At 46.8% G+C, this 19,155-nt stretch overlaps 1 protein-coding gene across 4 annotated transcripts; it reads right to left on the bottom strand.

The window, feature by feature from the left end:
- Positions 1-259: 259 nt before the first annotated feature.
- dop1b (DOP1 leucine zipper like protein B) lies at positions 260-18,190 on the bottom strand. 4 transcript variants are annotated; one of them, XM_076039695.1, is made up of 38 exons: positions 17,789-18,190; positions 15,048-15,225; positions 14,718-14,899; positions 14,440-14,610; positions 13,628-13,817; positions 13,443-13,541; positions 13,078-13,201; positions 12,888-12,997; positions 12,329-12,440; positions 12,140-12,260; positions 11,923-12,042; positions 11,705-11,810; positions 11,182-11,418; positions 10,785-11,086; positions 10,027-10,430; positions 9,058-9,329; positions 8,808-8,960; positions 8,556-8,656; positions 8,020-8,210; positions 5,964-7,545; positions 5,547-5,646; positions 4,990-5,181; positions 4,774-4,896; positions 4,562-4,696; positions 4,418-4,476; positions 4,237-4,341; positions 4,073-4,139; positions 3,834-3,993; positions 3,500-3,582; positions 3,305-3,414; positions 3,042-3,191; positions 2,876-2,937; positions 2,590-2,718; positions 2,362-2,498; positions 2,204-2,259; positions 1,971-2,114; positions 1,695-1,827; positions 260-1,345 (listed from the first exon to the last, which is right to left on the bottom strand). In XM_076039695.1, the coding sequence occupies exons 2-38, from the start codon at positions 15,183-15,185 to the stop codon at positions 1,079-1,081; spliced, it is 6,927 nt and encodes a 2,308-aa protein (XP_075895810.1). In that variant the 5' UTR covers positions 15,186-15,225; positions 17,789-18,190; the 3' UTR covers positions 260-1,078. The 4 variants fall into 4 exon arrangements, with proteins under 4 accessions (XP_075895810.1, XP_075895808.1, XP_075895809.1 ...); XM_076039693.1 differs by having other exon boundaries at positions 11,705-11,813; positions 17,789-18,189; XM_076039694.1 differs by having other exon boundaries at positions 4,418-4,473; positions 11,705-11,813; positions 17,789-18,189.
- Between the last annotated feature and the right edge of the window lie 965 nt (positions 18,191-19,155).

Below are 19,155 nucleotides of genomic sequence, written 5' to 3'. Positions count from 1 at the left end.
TTTTTTGGGCATGGTTTTTGGTTTCCTGCACCGCTGTGTTTAGTGACTTGTGTGAGGTGCCTGAGTGGTAGCAGGAAGGTCATTTATTTTTTTTTATTAGGTATGGATTTGACTAGCATCACCAAAGGTCCTGTTTTTAGAGATGATGACTTTAAAACATCCCTCTTGACTGTCATTTTTCACCTCACTGTGTGGATCAGCGTTTTATCAGAGCAATTCGTGATCAATGACTGTGAAGTAAAAACACACATTCCAGGTATTGTAGCTTAAATTTTATTGAACGAGTTTCCTGTCATTTCAAAACATGACGTGATCCATTAAACATCCGACACAAATTATACATCCATTCTGCATTAGGGAGATGACAGGCAGATCTGAACTTCACCCATGACCAATTACAAAGAAGAGGTAATTTCCCTTTAACACCAAACATGGCAAATATTATTTAAACAAGGTGAACTCACAAGTACATGAATTACAGAGCTGTTTTTCAAGATGTACACAAGTCAAATTTAATAACTTAATTGTAAAACTGTAAACAGAAACCTTGTTTAAAAGCTTGTGAGGTCCCATTAACAATCAAAGACAGTGTATCATGCTGCGGTCTTTACATTCTTGGTCATACAGAAATACATATAGATATAACAGAGAATGCGGGTTACAATAAATCTGTTGTAAACTGTAAAAAAAAAAAAAAAATCACTGTATGTGAGAGACTGCATGCATTTAGAAGTACTACCTTAAAGTTATGATTTATGATTTTATGACTTTTTGGTCTGAAACCATAGGAGAAAATGTAGACAGACCCTTGGAAGAGAATTAAACAGGAATTTCCAATTAACACATCCATTAAGCCTGCTGAAGTTAACTGAGCAAAATCCCTTTGGTCTTTGCAAGTAAATTTTGTTTTGCGAAAGCACCTCAGACGTACATCAAGTTATGCAGAGAACGTACAGTTTAAAGACGAAGACAAAATGTTTCCTTTTCTTTCCAAATTCACAGTATACCAGAAACAATTGTGCCTATTTAACAGTTCCGACCAGTCAGGACGAAGGACAAAAGGCTCAGGGTGAGCGCTCTACCTCTCCTGGGACTGGAAGGAGTCAAGGAACTCCTCCTCGGTGATCTGCTCCAGCTTCTTCAGGACTGCGTCCGCGCTGGCTGCTGGGTAGTCTGCTACTGGGAAGTGGGACATGAGATGGCCGTACGGAGGCTTGCCCTGGAAGGAGCAGCAGAGAGTGTGGAGGAAAGGCAACAGCTGGGCGATGGAGGACAGGGAACGCTGAGTCAGGAGGGGGAACTCCAGGTGCTCCGTGGACGACTCCTCACTCAGACCATTCAGCGGCTGGGAAAATGTAGACAATCACAACGTAAGAAACGTATTGCAAGGACAAGTTGTGACAACATGTAAAGAACACGAGGAGCAGTATGATAAGGCCTCTCATCTGGCCTCTGCAATGATGAGCGGGAAGCTATTGCATTGCGGTTAAGGATTTACTTTTTACAGTTGTGACTTCAGACTTACAGTAAATATGAAGTGATTGCCTCCAAGCAGGCAATAACTTTGTGCTGGGAAATCAGCATCAGCATTTTTACAGCTATCACTGTAGCTGTAAAATTACAGCAAAGGCGTGTCAGTTGATTGGCGGTTTGTTGGCCAATCAACTGACACGCCTGTGAGGCGTCTCTCTCACCCCATATCGCTGCTGTATCCCCTCCAGTATTCTGACAACGTGGGGCGTGCAGTCCTGCTCGCCTTCTATTAGTGCCGTCTCGGGGCCACTGTAGTGGGTCACGTTCACCTCAGGGACAAATGCCCAGCGATACCTGAAAGAGAGACAGACCAGGTGAAGCAAAACAGATACTGCTTCTTGGAAGAAAAAAAAAAAAAGTCATGTAAACTGCAAATGATGGAAAGTGCCCTTTCTAGATTAAGAAAATATGCCTCTGGTGGTGAACGGAGGTCCTACATTTGAAAGAGAGGCATCTTCTCTGGAGGAATAGCCAGGGAGGTGTCCAGGAACTTGCAAGCCGACAAGTACATGTCCAACTCCGGCTGAGAGAAATTCACCGGTCCGTTTCTCTCCTGGGCTCCGCGCACCACTTTAGCCAGTCTGAGTCATGCACAAATCAAGGCGGATAAGAAACTCAATTATTTTTGAAAGGGCAACGGCACAGTTTCCTTCGACAGCAAGCAACTTACTTTGAGACGTCTTTATCTGCCAGTAAGGTTTTCTCCAGGCGTGTGAAGATGCGAATCTTCAATGGGAAGATAAAAATCAGCGAATTTTAATTGTAAACAACTTTCAGGTGCGTCCTGTGTATTGAAAGAGACGGGCGCTCAGAGGGCAGGGGGCGTACCAGCTCTGTGACCATGATTGGCCAGAGAGACGTGAGGTGCTGCGACGAGATCCGCAACAGGAGAACTCGAAACATCAGGAAGATTTGGGCGGAGATGGCAGCGCTGGGATTCATGCGCAAAGTCTCGGTGAGGCGCTCTGAAAGAAGGAGAATTTTTATTTATTTTTTTGACGCCGTGCATTACACACTGGGAGCGCTGCAATGAAATGAATCAACGTGGCCCGGTACCTTGGATGAGGGGCAGATAGAGGTGATACTGGTCAATTTCTCCGCTGAACATGGCGAAGGCCTGGCGTTTCAGCAGCATTGGCTTCTGCTCCACGCTTGGAAAAAGTTTCAGGGAGCTGCTCTGCATGCCTGCAGCAAATACACGTGAACAAAGGGCACCGAGAGGCGGTGAAGATTGTGGTAATGTTAATGGCTGTAATGTCATTGTAACAGAAATTGGCTCTCGCATTCAGTTCACAGTGACGGCTTAACAGGACCTGTGACATTTCATATCGGCTGCACTTACTCATGAGGTCCTTGAACATGGTCTTCTCATGAGTGAGCAGGTGATCGATAATGGATTTCCACCTACACAGCGCACAGGGCAGTCAGGCAGAGGAAATACGGCTGAAAATTACAGATGGATCCAGCGCATTGTGTCTAATTTCTTTGGATTCAACAGATATACAAACTTTGAAGCACAGGAGGCGTCCATGCTGAAGAAGAGGGGGTCCATAAAGAGCTCAAAGACCTCTTTCTTCCAGGTCCTCTTGGTGTAAGCGTAGCCACTAAGGCTGCTCAGCAGCTGGGCACCCGCCTCAAAGCTGGGCATGTTGTAGGCACTGGTGGACAGAGAGAGAATGGGGGACAGGTGGTCAATCACAAAAAACAATTCTGAGTTCTTAGGAATGGGGTCGGGGGGGGGGGGGGGGGGGGGGCAACTGGCAACACTTACCTGTGGTTCTTTAGGTAGGGGAAAACATAGTACATGATGCGGGAAATAAGAGGAACGGCCTTCTCCTTCTCGTCGCTGCGGTAGACCATGTCCAGAAGAGGTGCCAAGATCTGCACAGCGCGATGAGAGGTCAGATTGAAAAACATACAGATTATTAACAAAAAAAAAATTAAAATAACCCCCCAAGCATCCGACCTCGGCCAGCAGTACAAGAGCCTGCACGCTGTAGACCGACGGGGCTGAGGAAGAGACCATGGCGCTCGCGTGAGCCATTGTTTCTGTCAAGTGGAAAAGGAGGGAAAAGACAAAACAAGACAGTGAAAAGCTTGTTTCATTCCTAAAAAGACAAATACAGAAACAAAAACAGCTGGTGATGATCTAAATGTTGCACAAGCGCTCCATGCGGTCTAAAAACGCATCAATACGTTTATAAAATAGCAAGAACGTATCAACATGAGGGACTGTGTTACACTGGAGTGGAGGAGATGCAGATGTGATTTAGATTTGAGGTGGGATGAAGTGAAGTTACCATCGTGGTCTCCGTCCACATCGGCTTCATCGGCTTCATCCGCCTCCTCGCAGATCTGCGGCTGAACCTTGACCTCCAGGCTGCGGCTGAGCCAGCTGGTCTGCTCAAGGGACGACCCTGCAATCCCGCCCACTGCCTCTAGGACGCGCTGAGTCACCTCCTGCAAGGCCGAGAGACAGCCGTTTGCCACCGCAGCGTCTCGCTTCTCTGAGAACATCAGCCAAAGTAGCAAATCCTACCTGGAGGTCTCGCATGTCCTTCTTGTTGTCCAGGTTGGGGAGCCTGTTGATGAAGTCGTTGATCATCCTGCGGGACAGAAACAAATGATTAATGTGATACATGTGAGCAAGACTAACAAGTGGAGTGTCTCTGTTAGTGTTTGGTTGATGTGTGGAAGACTGACCCCAGCAGTAAGAAGTGCCCTGGTGGCGCCAGGTTGAGCTGGACGGACTCCCGCAACACAGCGAGGAGGGAGGTGATGTTGTCCTGCAGGGCCTGAGCTGAAATGCTAAAATCACACACAGAGGTTATTTAGTAAAGGTCTCATTAAAGTGCAGGGGGACGATTTGGATTTTGCCTCTTACCTTTGAATATAGGCGTAGCTGAACTGCAGCATGGGGATGTCTACCAGGCTGGACTTCTGCTTTAAAAGAAAAAGTGGAAGATTGTTTGAAAAACTGTTGCAGAATCCATGGCGGCAATGTAAGCATTGTGTGTGTACGATGTACCTGTTCCCCTTTGATTTGATTTGGTCTTTTAACCACCTCCTTGACCAGCAGCAGAATGGTGTTGGTGCTCAAGGTTTCCAGGGATTTCACTAAATCCACAATGACTAAACGCGATTCACTCGCTACAGGTAAAACCTAAAGGAACCAAAGGCACAACAATCAACTTGTGCTCTGGAGACAGTGGGGCGTTTATTCTTTCACCTGCCACTGACTTTGTTTTTATTCCTTCTCTTGTTTTTCCTCCTGCTCCACACTTCCCCCAGCGAGGCCATGAGCGGAACTCCATACTGGCCAGTGAGGGGGAGCAGGAACTCCAGGATGTGCTGCCGTAAGATCTACGTGATGATTTAGAAGGAATGCGACAATAAATAAACACATCAGCTACTGTATACAGGTAGTGGCATGCACGACCAGTCAGGGGAACCCACCTTGGTGCCTTTGAAGAAGACTGAGGCTGAGGAGAGTCTGCTGCCCTGGGCAGAGTCGAGCGCACGCTTTTGGGACTCTTCCTTCATGAGAACCCCCCACAGCAACGCCATGCTACTGAGCATGTGCGGCAGCGCCTCAATCACGGCGCTCCTTGCGTTGCGGATGTTGGCGGGATCGCAGGAAGACAAAGACTGACGGCGAGAGGAAACATAAAACAGTGAAACCACGCAAGATCAGTATTAATTTTAACAGATAAATTTAGTTTTAGTCAAAGTATTTTGACTATATTGTTATTTAATTTTAGTCATAATTTAATCATCTAAATAATTTTTAGTTTTAGTCTAGTTTTGGTTGACGAAATATCATAATCTCGTTTTTATTCGTGGACGAAAATGTCAATACACCTCGTCATCGTCTTGGTCCTTGTGAGTGAATTTTTAGTCAGAACAAAAAAGGTCGTTGACGTCAAAAAAATTTTGTCAACAAAATTAACATTGCATTACAGGACAGAAACGCGCTGGGTAAATATATGTAGCTTTTTTTTTTGCATTCTCACCCTCTTGTTGTCCAGAAGACAGTAGTGCGTGATGGTGGTCAGGCCCTCGAGCAACGTCAGCGGGTAGTCGGGGGCGATGTTTTCCCTTCTGCCACTCAGGCTGTGCAGGAGAAAGAAACATGTTGAAACAGACATAAAGATGGAAAGTTAATATAAAATTTTGAGACTTTTAGATTTTTGTTGCTGCAGCACTAAGACATGTCATGGAAGATTCACTCGATTTTTTCTTCGACCCATCAAAATCCAATCCACTTCATTTATACAGCACAATTTAAATAAACACAAAGGTGACCAAAGTGCTGTACATTAAAATAGACATCATAAAAGACAGGATACTAAACATCAACAACCTAAGTAGTGTTAAAAGCCAAAGAAAAGAGGTGCATTTTAAGAAGAGATTTAAAACTGAAGGTTCACCTCTGGTTCGACTTCCCGCCGTCGTGCTCGTAGAGTCGGACCAGCTCGTCCAAGTTGCGGCATATCTGCGCCACCAGCGGCGCCACCACGATGCTCAGCGAGCGGCCCAGGTACGGCAGCGAGGAGCACAGCAGCGACACCCAGTGGGGGTGCATGGCATAGCCGTACTGGGGCTGCAGCGCCCTGGCCGCCGCCGAGACGAACATGCCCTGGGCCGTGATGGGGTGGCTCTGGACGTACTGCGCCGCCTTGATGGACTTCTGGAAGTGCACGGCGGTGTGCCACTCACGGGCCAGCGGCGTGTTTGGGGCCGAGGGGTCGCGCTGGCCGGCCGCGGCCCCAGACCCGGCTGCTGCTGCTGGGGCGGCGGCGGTGGTGGGCAAGACGTGGTACTCCAAAACTATCAGGGCCTGCAGGAGTTTGAGCAGCTCCATCTGGAGGGGGTACTGCTGCGGGCCGCCGCCGGCTCCCAGGTTGACCAGGCTCTCCTCCGAGAGGCCCCCCTGCTCGCCCAGCAGCTCCGCGCACTTGGCCGGCGCCTTGTCGGCGCCGCGCTGGCTGACATACATGGACGCGGAGAGCGTGAGCAGGGCGTACTCCTGCACCCGGCACGCCGACAGGAGCCTGCGGACCGCCTGTTGGCCGGCGCCGCCGTGCTCCTGCCGCCGCGCCGCGCCCACCAGCTGGTTGACGATCTGCGTGAGGACCTCCACGCTCTTCACCTGCGCCTCACGGTTGCCCCGCTGGTCCAGGGGGCCCAGGGCGACGTAGGAGGGGTAGTGAGAGCGCATGAAGCGCAGGCACAGCGACACCAGCAGCTCCAGCAGCACGGACGGGGCGGCGCACGGCGACAGCAGCGGGCCGTAGAAGCCGCGGCCGTCCTGCGCCTGCTGGTGGCGCTGCAGCAGGTTGGAGACCAGGTTGAGGTGCGCCGCCGAGCTGGTGTCCAGGGAGGTGCAGCACAGGGCCTCCACCAGGGGGCACTCGGCGCTGCTCTTCAGCAGGCTGTCCAGCAGCGACAGCCCCTGCAGCAGGTGGCGCCAGCCGGCGGTGGCTGCGGCGGGGTACAGCAGCACGTGGCGGAACAGCGAGTCGATGGCGTCGCGCCTCTCGCGCTCCTGCTTCAGCAAGCGCGACCTGGCCATGGCCTCCAGCTCCAGGTCCTCCTCTTCGTCGCTGGACAGAGAGTCGGATGCCTGCGTGCGCTCCGACTCGGCCCGGCGCAGGCCGTTGAGCAGGGCCGCGTCCTGTGCGCCACGGGAGGGGGCGGAGCCCGAGCTGGAGTCCTCGGTGGAGGCCTGGGCGCCGCTGGTGTCTGCCGACTCCGTGTGTTCGCTCTCCTCCTCCTCCTGGTCTTCCTCTCGCTCCTCCTCCTCTCCCTCGGTTTCCTCGCTCTCGCTTTGCGAGAGGTCCAAAGCGTCGGGCGCTCCGGTGGAATCTTCCCCGCCGTCTAATTTGGCCCACAGGGATTCGCGGTCCACGATGCTCACCAGATTTAGAGAATCTGTGGTAATGGTATCAGCTGATGTCCCAGAGGTTTTGGTAGAGCTTCGGCTCCTGCTGCTTAGAACCTTCAGGGCATCTTTTGGAAAGAAGATGTGAAGATCAACACAGGTGGCAAATGCATTCACAAACAAATCTGGTAAAAGTAAAAGTACTGATTCAAATCCTTTACTCGAGTAAAAGTCAGAAAGTACTGACTCTGAAATGTGCTTTAGTAAAAAACTAAAATTACTATTTTTTTGCCATTAATGGAGCAAGAAAAATCTGGACTGAACTGACCAGAGTGACCGCAAAACTGAGGTACTCTAAAATAATCTCCCTCTAAAATACGATCCATTTACAGATGTTTCCGTACAAATGAATTGGAATAAAAGCAAGTTGTTTACAAGCAAGTTGTCAGAAAAAGATATACTTAAAAAAAAGTACAGAAGCCTGAAAAATCAACTTAAGTACAAAGTATATGTACTGTGTTACTTCCCACCACTGAAGATCACCCTGTAATGATTTCGCAAATGCGGGGATGTGTACTGGACGGCTTGCAAATCCCTTTCACCTGCAGTGACGTTGTGTTTGACGCTCTGGATGGAGCAGCACTGGGTTGAGGGGTGAAGCAGCAGCAGCAAAATGGGCTCCAGGATTCGAATGACGTCGTTGAGGGAGAGGGCCCGAGCCAGCCAGCACTGAGCCGCCGCTCTTATTGAGCTGTCCGCGCAGCTCAGGCTGTCCACCACCACACACAGAGACCTGGGTGAAAGACACAAAGTTTAAAAATTGGGGAAAGATTCTTCATCCCGTCTTCCTTTTTTAAAAAGATCCTTGATTAGCGTGGGAGAGAGATGATGGTTCAGATCAGTTAGGAGTCAGTCATCCTGCAACATATTTGCTGTGCCACTGCTGTTCCATCTGAGGATTTAAACATTTGCACAAGTTGAACTTTTTGTCAACGTTTGACACTTTGGGGCTTTTACGCCTCATGCGCCAATACGTCCTTGGAGTAGCAGGTTAACCCATTAGGGACATAGCAGCGATACATGGTGATCACGGTCATACTGAATATAATATTTGCACACTGTTGCACAATACACCCACCTGTCAAAGGAACGATCAGGGGACATGGTCCTGTTGGTCTGGATCTCGCGGGTCAGGTGCCACAGAACTGTGAAACGGTGCAGGGCTTCAAGTCGAACGGCCTGAGGAAGAAAAAAGGGTTTTTATCTAAGTTTCTCATGTTTAACTTCTCATTTATGGGCACAAACTGGTTAGGCCAGTTTTTGTGTTCCGATTAAATCTAAATATCCAAAAAGTTTTGGGAGAAAACAAGTTCGGCGTGCATTCAGCTACCTTGTCTTTGTGCAACAGCGCCTGGCAGATAATGTCTTCGCAGATGGACGAGGACGGGGCCAAACAGTGCAGCCTGTAGAAGAGCTCCACAGAAGAAATGTGCTGCTCCCTTCTCTCTGTGTCCAGCTGGCTCCACAGAACCTGGGAAACCCTCTGGGCAGCGACAAAGAAGATTAGAATTACCACAGCAACACATGATGTATATAAAAGATTTTACTTAAACCACCTTCTGGATGATTTATAACCAAACCTGATAGAAATCTGTCCTCTCCTCTAATGCGTGGAGCAGCACGGGGTAGATGGGCGGCACGGTGACCATCTGCAGACGTCCGCTCAGAGGGTTGGAGTCCGACGTCTGGTAGCGCCTGTGCTTGTCCTCGATGACCAGCGCCAAGGACTGCGAGTGGTTGATGAGCTCCAGCAAGGAGGCCACAGCCGTGTGCTGGATGTTATAGTCCCTGGACAGGCAGCAGAGCATCATCAAGGAGCGCAGCCACAGGGGCAGGCTGTCAGTGTTGGAGCCTGCAGGGAAAACATGAGGGAAGATCAGACGCTGGTCGCAGGGTTAAAGCATTATTATTATTACTACATTATTCCGACTTTTATTAGGAACAAAAACGACTGAACAATGTGCTCAATGACATCCATGTTCTTCAACTGGAATACATCACTGTAAGCAACAATGATGATTTAGTCATTTGTTTTTTGTATTGGAATGTAATGGAGCAGCATTGTATATTTTGATGATACAAAAATCAAGAGCTTCTACACTACACTGCAAATAGATACTGAAGACATCAAATATATGAGCAAGAGATATGCAATTATGCAGCAAAGAAAAACGTTAAATAACTCTAAATACGCTTTTTATGAAAGGTGGCTGTTTTGGAGAATTTCAAATATAAAACGTGTTTAAGTTATTTTACACTTTTATTGTTTCCTAAATAATTCCATGTAGTTTCAAGTAGTTTTGATGCATTCAGTGAGAAACTGCAATGTCAATAGTCATGAGAATGACTAAAATACATAAAATTCATTGAGTGTCCAAACTTTTGACTGCTAGTGTATTACAACACACCATTTCTGACAAGTGGATGACGCAAAAGAGGCAAATGGTGGACTGGAGTCGAAACACACACTACTGATAAACAAAATGAAAGTAAATTTAGCATTATATGGGACGTTTAACTAAAATATGAGCGGCCAGTGGTGCACTGACCTGTGCAATCAAACATGTCCACATGGAGAGCCATGGTTTCCTCTTCACTCATGTAGACGGGGAAGGTGGTGCACTCCAGCAGCAGGTGGCAGGTGGCCGTGAAGGCCTGCCGACAGGCCTCGGAGATCTCCGCCCTGCCTCGGGGCATGTAGCCGCCGGCCCAGTCCAGACTCCCGGAGTTCATCGCCTGCGGGTCGTCTTCGGGGGGCAGAGTTGAAGCTGTCAGGGCTGCAGCCGGCAGGGAGGGTTTGGCTTTGTTTGGGGTGAACAGCTCGGTTAATTTGTCTTTGATTTCCCGCCCGCCGATGCCCGTCAGTATCGTCTTTTGATCGTTGGAAGCGGCCGGCAGCTCGGGCTGCACCACGTCCGCCGCCTTCACATCCTCCACCTGCACGAGCAGGTACCTGAAAGACAGTAGGTAAGTAAGTTTTTTTTATATAGCACCCCTAACAGCACAAATGCACAATGTGCTTCACAGCAAATGATTATAAAATGCAGCCAAAGAAATTAAAAAAAAAAAAAGGGAGGAAGGGGCTCCACAGTCTTGGGCGACTGCCCCGAAAGCGTGTTTGTGCTTGGTCTTCAAACAGGTCCGGGGCAGCGCCAAGAGACCCTGATTAGATGACCTCAGGGAGTGTGTGGAGTGGTGAGGAGTGATGAGGTCACAGATGTAACCAGCAGCAGCAGGCTTTTTGAAGTTCACATAGGATTATATTACCATAGGGATACCCATCCAGCTAGCAGCTGGGCTGTTTTACCTGGTGCTGAGGAAGGCCAGGATGTCCTGCAGGCTTTGCGTCATCGTGTCCATACTGCCTCCCTTCCTCCACATCCCTTCACCTTCTTTGCCAATTCCTTCATTGTCGGCCCCGAGCCCCATGCCAGGGGAGAGGTGCTGCTCCGACGGCGACGCACTGACGCCCAGGCCGCTGTCTTCAGACCTGAGCGGGTAAATGCCGTTCTGCTCTGAACCGTTTCCTTTTTCTGCGTTCAGCTCTTCATTCTCAAGGTGACCGTTGGCTTGTCTGACACCATTTCTCTTCCCCTCCTTTTCTACATCCTAGACGCCGAACAATTGAGATGATCAGGCACGGTCGGGACGTGGAACATAATTAAAATAAATTTGCAATGGAATTAACTTTTAAGAGGTCACACCTGATTCTTTTTGGCTTCGTCAACCTTCGACCGCACCTCCGTGTCGTCCGCCTGCACCTCTGCCTCAACATCCATGTAAGCCACGGGCATCTGGATTTTACTCAGGACCTTGAAGCAGGCGCGCATGCTCTGCGTGACATCATCGAGGCTGGCAGTGTCCATGTGGCTGCGCAGGGCCTGCAACATGACACTCAGCATGTCGGGTAAGTACTGGGATTGAATGTCCGCATGAAGCTCCTGTTGGCAAGATGTAAGAAAGAAAGCATGAGGAGCACAATATTTGAGAAAAGAAAACAAATGTGCATCTCCACTTTTCAGAAAGTGTTTTCAGAAAAATTTCAATGTGATGATACAAAGCGCACCAGAACATCATAGACGCTCCCAGCCACCTTGTTCACGTCCCACACAACAACGTTTTTGGATAAATAACCATCTCAGTATTTCATGAAATAGAGAAAAGATGAGACTTTTTATATAAAACATTACTACTTTGTAAGTGTGTATGTTTTTTTTTTCTTTTTACCAGAGGGAGGACATCAAGCAAGAAAATGATGAGAGTGGACATCTCCTTCACAGACGGCACTTTGTGACTGCGGTCCTGCCATGGAGGTGTTGGTGGGTCGTCTGCACTGCTGTGAAGACAAGACAAACTCATTTAAAAATTTCTCCTTCTCAGCAGGAGTTCTGTGTGTACACACTTCACTATAGTCGTCTTACAGCGTGCTGTCATCCAGGCCTCACCTGAGTGACGTGCAGAAGCGGCGGGTCATGTACTCCCACAGGTAGTCGCTGTTCATGGAGCTCACGAGCATGTTCACCGTCTTGATGATCTCTGATGCATTCTTGTTCTCCTTGATTTTTCTGTTTATGGGGAATACGAGAAAATTCACCCTCTGCCTATGTCTGCTTTTGAACTGGTATGGTTGAACTAGTGGCGAACGCCGGACATTGATCTTACGCGGCAAGCTGGTTGCCTGTGAGCCCGGAGCTGCTGATGGTTTCCTCTCCCAGCATCTCCCTGCAGTAGCTGTGGAAGGCTCTGACCACCTCCAGTAGCACGCTGCTCATGATGATGGCGCCTGAGCACAAACACGGTTTACAATGCAGTCACCAGGAATACGCTGCAGGACTGCTCACCGTCGCCTACCTATTTCCGGTTTGTCCAGCAGACACATGAGGAGGCGAAAGGGCCTGAGGTATCCAGCCACATTCTCAGGATCGCTCTCCACATCCTTCTGATTGAGTATGTTAATCAGAGCCTGAGGTAACAGAAACAGAACATGAATGACCTGACAAGCAAACCCTTGTTACAGTGAGTCCCACGTTTTAGGAAGTCAGTTTGCTGGTTTGACACCACGATTGCATTATCGGCTTTCACTTCCCGTTACCTCACCTGATTTTCTGGAAAGTCACATTGACAACAGGAAGTTAATGGTTTGGGCTGTGAATAAGACCAATAAAAACAAGCATATGGTTCTCTAACCTCAAATTAATAAAGATGTTTTTGTTCCCAAAGCCTCACACTGTGCGGTATTATGAAGCTGATGGTTAAACACAATCTGCAAACTTTTCAAAATTATTTCTCTCTACTCACTGTACCAATCTTTTCAAAGTTTCAAACATTTGGTTTTGCAACATTAACAAATTATATTGTAAGGATTTAGATCCCCTCTCCCTAATTTCTGGCACTAACACATGCAAGTTACCTGCACCAGACAGTCTCTGGAGTAGGTGTTGAAGTAGAAGGACGTGTGTTCCTCTACAGTTTTGGAGAGGGTGGAGTGAGGCGCCACCATTCCTCCTTTAATGTCGGTCCCTGGTGGCATGAAATCAGCGGCATACATGTTAATTCTTCAAAAAGGCACCATTGCTGAAGTGCATTTTACCAGCTGGTACCTAGTATCCAGGCATAGAAGCGTCTGTTGAGGGACATATCTCTGCGGAGCAGCGCTAGTGAGGCTGCAGAAACCACCGAGATCAACTCATCATCACTCATGGCAATACTGGGTTCCACTGGATCCTGCACCAAAAAGAGAAAAACAACAGTCGTTGACAGGATAGTCTCAGTAGTCTCTAATTTTGAAGCCAACGTTCTACAGAAGGATGCAAAATGATCAACATCACACAAATGTGCTCAGAATAAAGGATTAAAATGTTGGATTGCTGACAGAACCAGTGACAAAACCAGTGACAAAACTGCCACAGCTGCTTTTGCTATTTGTTGTTTAAGGAATCAAATTGCATCACGTGTGTTCACCTACCAGAACCTCTGCAAAAGGGAAAAAGTAAAGGAGGATTTCAAGCATGTTTCTCTGCACAAGAAGGTTTGAGTCTTGAAGGGAAAGGTAAACTGACTTCACCTGTTGAAAGCAACAAAAAAAACAACAATTCAATCGAAGTCTTCGCTTTTAACTCAAACTCAAACAAGAAACACAGCAAAACTCACCACAAGTTTGTGGTCGTGGCCCAGCATATGTGTTTGCTGGCGCAGGGACACCATGCGGTCAAAGTGTGTGACGATGAAGACGGAAGCAGGCAGTCGCACCAGTGGGCTGACCAGCATGCTTCCCCACAGGGCATCGTAAAAGACCTGCTGACCCACCAGGAGGGACAGCTTCAGCAGCAACGCATCAGTCCTACAAAATAGAAATAGCATAGCATTTACAAAACCTATAGCAAGTTTTTTTTTTTTTTTTAATCTAGGTTGAATTCCAATTCAAAATAATAGTTAGGTGTGACTTCATAACCCAGCAAAGGCAGTAGGTCCTGTTTACATGTTCTCATTTCAGAAGACCAACTGTTTGCTTACCTAATGCCATGCAAGTCTATGTGGTCAAAAGTCAACTTTGTCCTAGAGACATGGGGCCACTTGCAGGTTCATCGGGATCCCTCAAGACACAGCCACGTCAAATTTGGGGCTTCTAACCCATGAGGAACCCCGAAACCCTAACCATAATTCCAGCAGTAACCCTAACCCTAACCCTAATTCCAGCCTTATCGCTAACCCTAATGCCATGCAAGTCTATGGGGTCAAAAGTCAACTTTGTCCTAGAGACATGGGACCACTTGCAGGTTCATCAGGATCCCGAATTTTCTTCCTCCAAGGTGGGGCGTGACAGAGAAAGTTTGAGAACCACTGCCTTAACAGGGTTTTATCAGGTTTTACTGTGGATACAGCAGGATCACACCAATTTTAATTGTTAATTTCATCCAAGTGTGCTTTATTGAAATAAGATAATGCAGTATACAACTATATACCTGTCATACACCTCCAGGCCCTCCTCCAGGCCTGGCAGCAGCCCCGTGATGAAGGCCTGCAGACTGGGCAGTAGAGCTCTCTGCAGCGGCAGATAGTAACGCTCATAAAGTTTCAGCAGGACGGGCTTCACTGCCATAGCTGCATGGCCCAAGAGTGGGAACAGTCCTGAGCTGAAAAAAACAAACAAACAAGAAACAAAAAAACAGAACATAAGCGCAAGATATTTCTATCTATTTGTATATATTACTCCAACAGCCGTGCTACGTCCTGTTTATACCTGTAGATAAATAAATCCTTGGCCAGCCATTTTGTTCCAATGATTTTAAAAATGACCTCATAGGTCTCGAGGGCCTTGAGATGCACTCCGCTCGGCAGAGCTGGGTGCAGGCACTGGGCAAGACGCTTCCCAATAATCAGCCTCTTGGGCAGAAGGGAGTAGCGGAGATTACTCTGTAGAGCCTAGAGGGAAAAAAAAGACAATTTCACTGCGCGGATAGGCAATAGAAAGCTATATGGAGGGAAGTCTCTTGTAACACAAACACCAGATGGCAAATGCTGTAGTTGAGCTTTATATGCCATTAGGGCCACATACTGCATCATTGCATACCTTAATGAGTTTGCCAAGGGAGGAAATAAGATCCGCCCATTCACTTGAGGACTCAAAGTTTCGCAGGGCCTTCTCAATGACAGCTGCATAGTTCCGGTACCGGTAGTCATTCTGCAGTTCCAACTCCTCGGGATCCATGGTGCATCGGTGTGATCACAGCATCTTCAGCGTAGGGTTTCTGTAAAGAGAAACTGGGACAGTGACTCCTGTGGCAAAAAAAAACATTTCCAAGAAATTCTCAGTCTTTAAACAGAGTCTTGTTTTACTGTTTATTAAATAAGCCAGTTAGCTCTGTTTTAGAATCCTTGAGGACCAATGCCCTCATTCATGTTAGCTGTAAGCTTAAGTCTCATAATATGTCCCTTACTCTGGTGAAGGAGAGGCCGTTCAACATGACATTTGTGTCACTAAATGCATTTGCAGAGTAAGACAAGCTCTACAGGAGACACAGTCGCACAGGGGGATTCAGTCTGCATTTGTATACTTTTTTCCTGTACTGTCTGGCTACCGGGCTTTTCATCAGTTAAATACTCCACAACCAACCTTTATGCAAGTCAGCTTTGTCTGATGAAAGAGTGCAGAGCCATGCTCATGCCCCTACCAACCCAGTGCAAACACTCCTCTAGAGTGACTGGAAACAAGGCTAATGAACCCGAAAGAAACCAAACAGACAAGCTGCAGGCAACATGACCAAAACAAGACAGCTGACAAATATCTAAAAAAGTGCTTCCGTGCAAGCAGGGAAATACGGATTTAAGTAACATCCTTCGTAACTCTGACATTACATGTTTTTACTTTCACGTGATGTCAGAATGCAACATGAAAAAAATCCTCTGAATGCAGAATTGAAAAAGAGAAATGGTCCAACTAAAGGAAAAAACAAAACTTCCCACTGTTCTAAATACAGATGTGATTTGATTTGTTTCATTCTCTACAACCATTTCTGCACTCAGGGTCATGGGAGCCAAGGTGGGTTACAACCTGGACAAGTAGGCAGTTAATAATTAAATAAAACACACACACACACACACACACACACACACACACACACACACACACACACACACACACACACACACACACACACACGCGCTTGTTATGTTTTTGCTTTTGAGCATGTGTCAGCCCCAGTAGTGTGTCTCTGCACAAGAGTGAGGCTTGACTGAGAGATGGAAGGGTGAGATCTCACAGGATGGCAGGATTAGAGGAACGGCAACATCTGGACAGCCTGAGCTCACAAGGGCTTTGCCAACATGGACAAAGTCTAGCAACACGTGTTTGCTCAGGGCAGCCCTAACCGCGAAACAATTAGTGCATTGACAACGCGAGGGGAATCAATGAAAATACAAGAACTGATTCATCTCTAATGTCATTTAAGCAATTCAAACAACAATTTGATACATTAATATGACGAAAGGCTAAAAAACACTAGTGTTTTTATGTGCATGTCAAAATTTTTACAAAACCAGGCATTGTAAAAATTAAATACAAAATATGTAACAGATATACTATATTGAAATAATGTGGGAAAAGGCGAGTATAAGAAGAAATCCCTTGTGATTCTAGAAGTAAATGAGAGAAATGAGGCTAGATAATTCTTATTTAGCTCAGCTTGAATCACTGCCAGCACATCAAAATCCATCCATGATCTAATTACATCCATGTTGTGTATCCATAACCATCACCTCAGATCAAATGATGCACTTCACAGCAACTCAGGTGACAGATTTACCAGCAGAGTAAACTTGCCAAGGCCTTGGTGTGTGCAAAATGTGCTGTCTTCATAATAAAGAAAAGTAAACAACATGAATAAACACGTTTGCCATATAAATTCATTCACATTAGCTTTAAATGCGGGGCTTTGAATGACAAGTCGCTGGTGAAAAGAATTAATCATTGCTGTGAAAATAGAGAACAGTTGCATCCTGCCTGCAGTCCGTGCTGTTCAGATGATGCTCAGATGTTTCTCATTAAGGGGAGACTGTGGACTTATTCATCCTGTTCAGAGGAAACTTATTTACTTGTGAATATCTCTCTCTCTCTCTCTCTCTCTCTCTCTCTCTCTCTCTCTCTCTCTCTCTCTCTCTCTCTCTCTCTCACACACACACACACACACACACACACACACACAATCCTCCCACAACTTAAGCACGGTCGGTAATCTAATCATGTAGGCCAAACACGACTGAATGTACAGTCTCACTTTGCTCACTGTTGGTACGATTCGGCGAAACTTAATGACATAAAGTTATCTCCGCAGGTTCGTCGCAGACAAGAGCAGTTTCGTGTGCTTACCCTTAACAAGCAGTCAGGTGTGTACACGTTTAATGTGGCGCTCAACAGCTGGGAGAGGACTCTTCACACCAAGCAGGAGCTGCTGCAGCTTTAGGTCTGACATCATACATACATCAGCACACTCACTATTGAGGGCCAGAACCGCACGACATCGCAGAACAGACCGAGGTGACAAAAAATGCTGCTTCCGTGATGAGGGGAAACAAGTACATTTTAGCCGTAGTCACGTACAACAAAAGCAAGCGTACCGTTAGCTTAGGCGCAAACCGTCAATATTACAATTACACTACAGGGAAATTTGTTTACAGCTAGCTGGCTAGCTATTTGTTTTTTTCATATTGCTAGAATAAAACGTGACGTTTACAAAACCTATCGATATGATAAGGTTTAGTCGGAAGTCAAAACAATATCAAATTAGCTCGCTATCAGGTGCATCAATGACTCACCAACAGCCAAGCCAGTCCCAGCGGGGACTCTCACTTCAAATTATTCCGACTCGGGCAAGCAAAGGCAGCGGTTTCCTCGAACATGTCGCCCGCAGTAGCGTATCTTTCACGGGATCGAAGGGTTTTTTTGTTTTGTTTTTTGTTTTTTAAATTAGTCGTCGGGATGAGATTCTGACAGTATCCGGAGCGGAGTGTCAGGGGTGGTTGTTGTCATGAGGGGGCGGAACCCTCAAACTCAGCTGATCCGGGGATGAGGCGCCGACGGACGGCTCACTTCCTGAGCGCTCGGTGGGGGGTAGGGCGCGGTACTTGGGAGAAATTATTGTTTGTCTTTAAAACCGTCCTCAAAAGGTAAATACACAAATTGCTTAGCCTAATACATCCCCACAAGGAAGAGAAGAAACCAGTTTTCCTCCGAACGCTCAGGAAGCGTAAACGTTAAACATTCGCGTTCGGGCGCTCTCCTCAGGCCGTGGTACAGTCCAGGATGTTCAGTGTTTACAAACCTCTCACCTCACTGCCAGATGGTTTCACAGTACTGCAAGTGCCCAGCGTGTGACAGCCACTTGACACACAAACCCTTTTACCATCATTTGGTTCACTTCTTTTTTGTAAATATTGTTCACTAAAATAAAAGAGTTCCGCTATAACATGCCGTGCTTAAAAGCGAATCATTTGGTAATATATGATGGAAGGAAAGCACACGCTATTTCAAATGTAATTTCTAATGTATCTCTTTAACTCACCTTTCTCTTAGTCGATCCGTGAAGAAAGTCTAGATCGTGTAGACTAAAGACTAGACTATAAATAGGAAACCATGGGCTGTATCATGACGTGGGCTACTGTACAAATGTGACGAGGGGAAGAAAGACGTTACTGATCACAACCACCAAGCATTTTGCCATTGCAGTGGATATGAGGTCACAATTTATTGCTAATTTAAACAGTTATGGAAATCCGTCATTTGCATCATCATACAGACCCAACATACTAGCACGAAATGACTTGCAAGTGCAAATCTGAAACAGTAGATGGAGCTCCTCTGCAATGCATTGTCAGTCCTGTCTGGGCGGTTAACGATGGAGCTCAGGCTTAAGCTTGAATCTAAAAACAAAAAAGGCATTAAAAAGAAATACATTACTTTAACGAAGCATGTGCACTGGACCTTACACATTTGGGTTGAACAGAATATTTAAAAACAAGCAGAGAATTTTTAACGTTGGAAGTGAGAACACAAAACACTAACAATTTGATTAACAATGGAGAAAAATAGGTATGCTGATGAAGTTCATGTTATTTCCCCAAGGGAAGTGAGGATGTAAAACAAAAGGCCAAACACATATTCAATATAAGTATGAGGAAAAACT

Source organism: Nelusetta ayraudi, unplaced genomic scaffold (genome assembly GCF_046127955.1).
Source record: "Nelusetta ayraudi isolate G7.1 ecotype Tasmania unplaced genomic scaffold, CSIRO-AGI_Nayr_v1 ptg000060l, whole genome shotgun sequence".
Classification (NCBI taxonomy): Eukaryota; Metazoa; Chordata; class Actinopteri; order Tetraodontiformes; family Monacanthidae; genus Nelusetta; species Nelusetta ayraudi.
Note: the sequence above shows the minus strand (reverse complement) of the source record. Positions and strands in the feature narration are given on the sequence as shown.

Coding starts and splice junctions, on each gene's coding strand:
- dop1b (XM_076039693.1), bottom strand. CDS start 15,185: ATGGATCCCGAGGAGTTGGAACTGCAGAATGACTACCGGTACCGGAAC. Junction 12,261..12,328: donor GCTGGACAAACCGGAAATAG/GTAGGCGACGGT, acceptor GTTTGTGCTCAG/GCGCCATCATCATGAGCAGC. Junction 5,647..5,963: donor GGCGGGAAGTCGAACCAGAG/GTGAACCTTCAG, acceptor TCTCCTGCACAG/CCTGAGTGGCAGAAGGGAAA.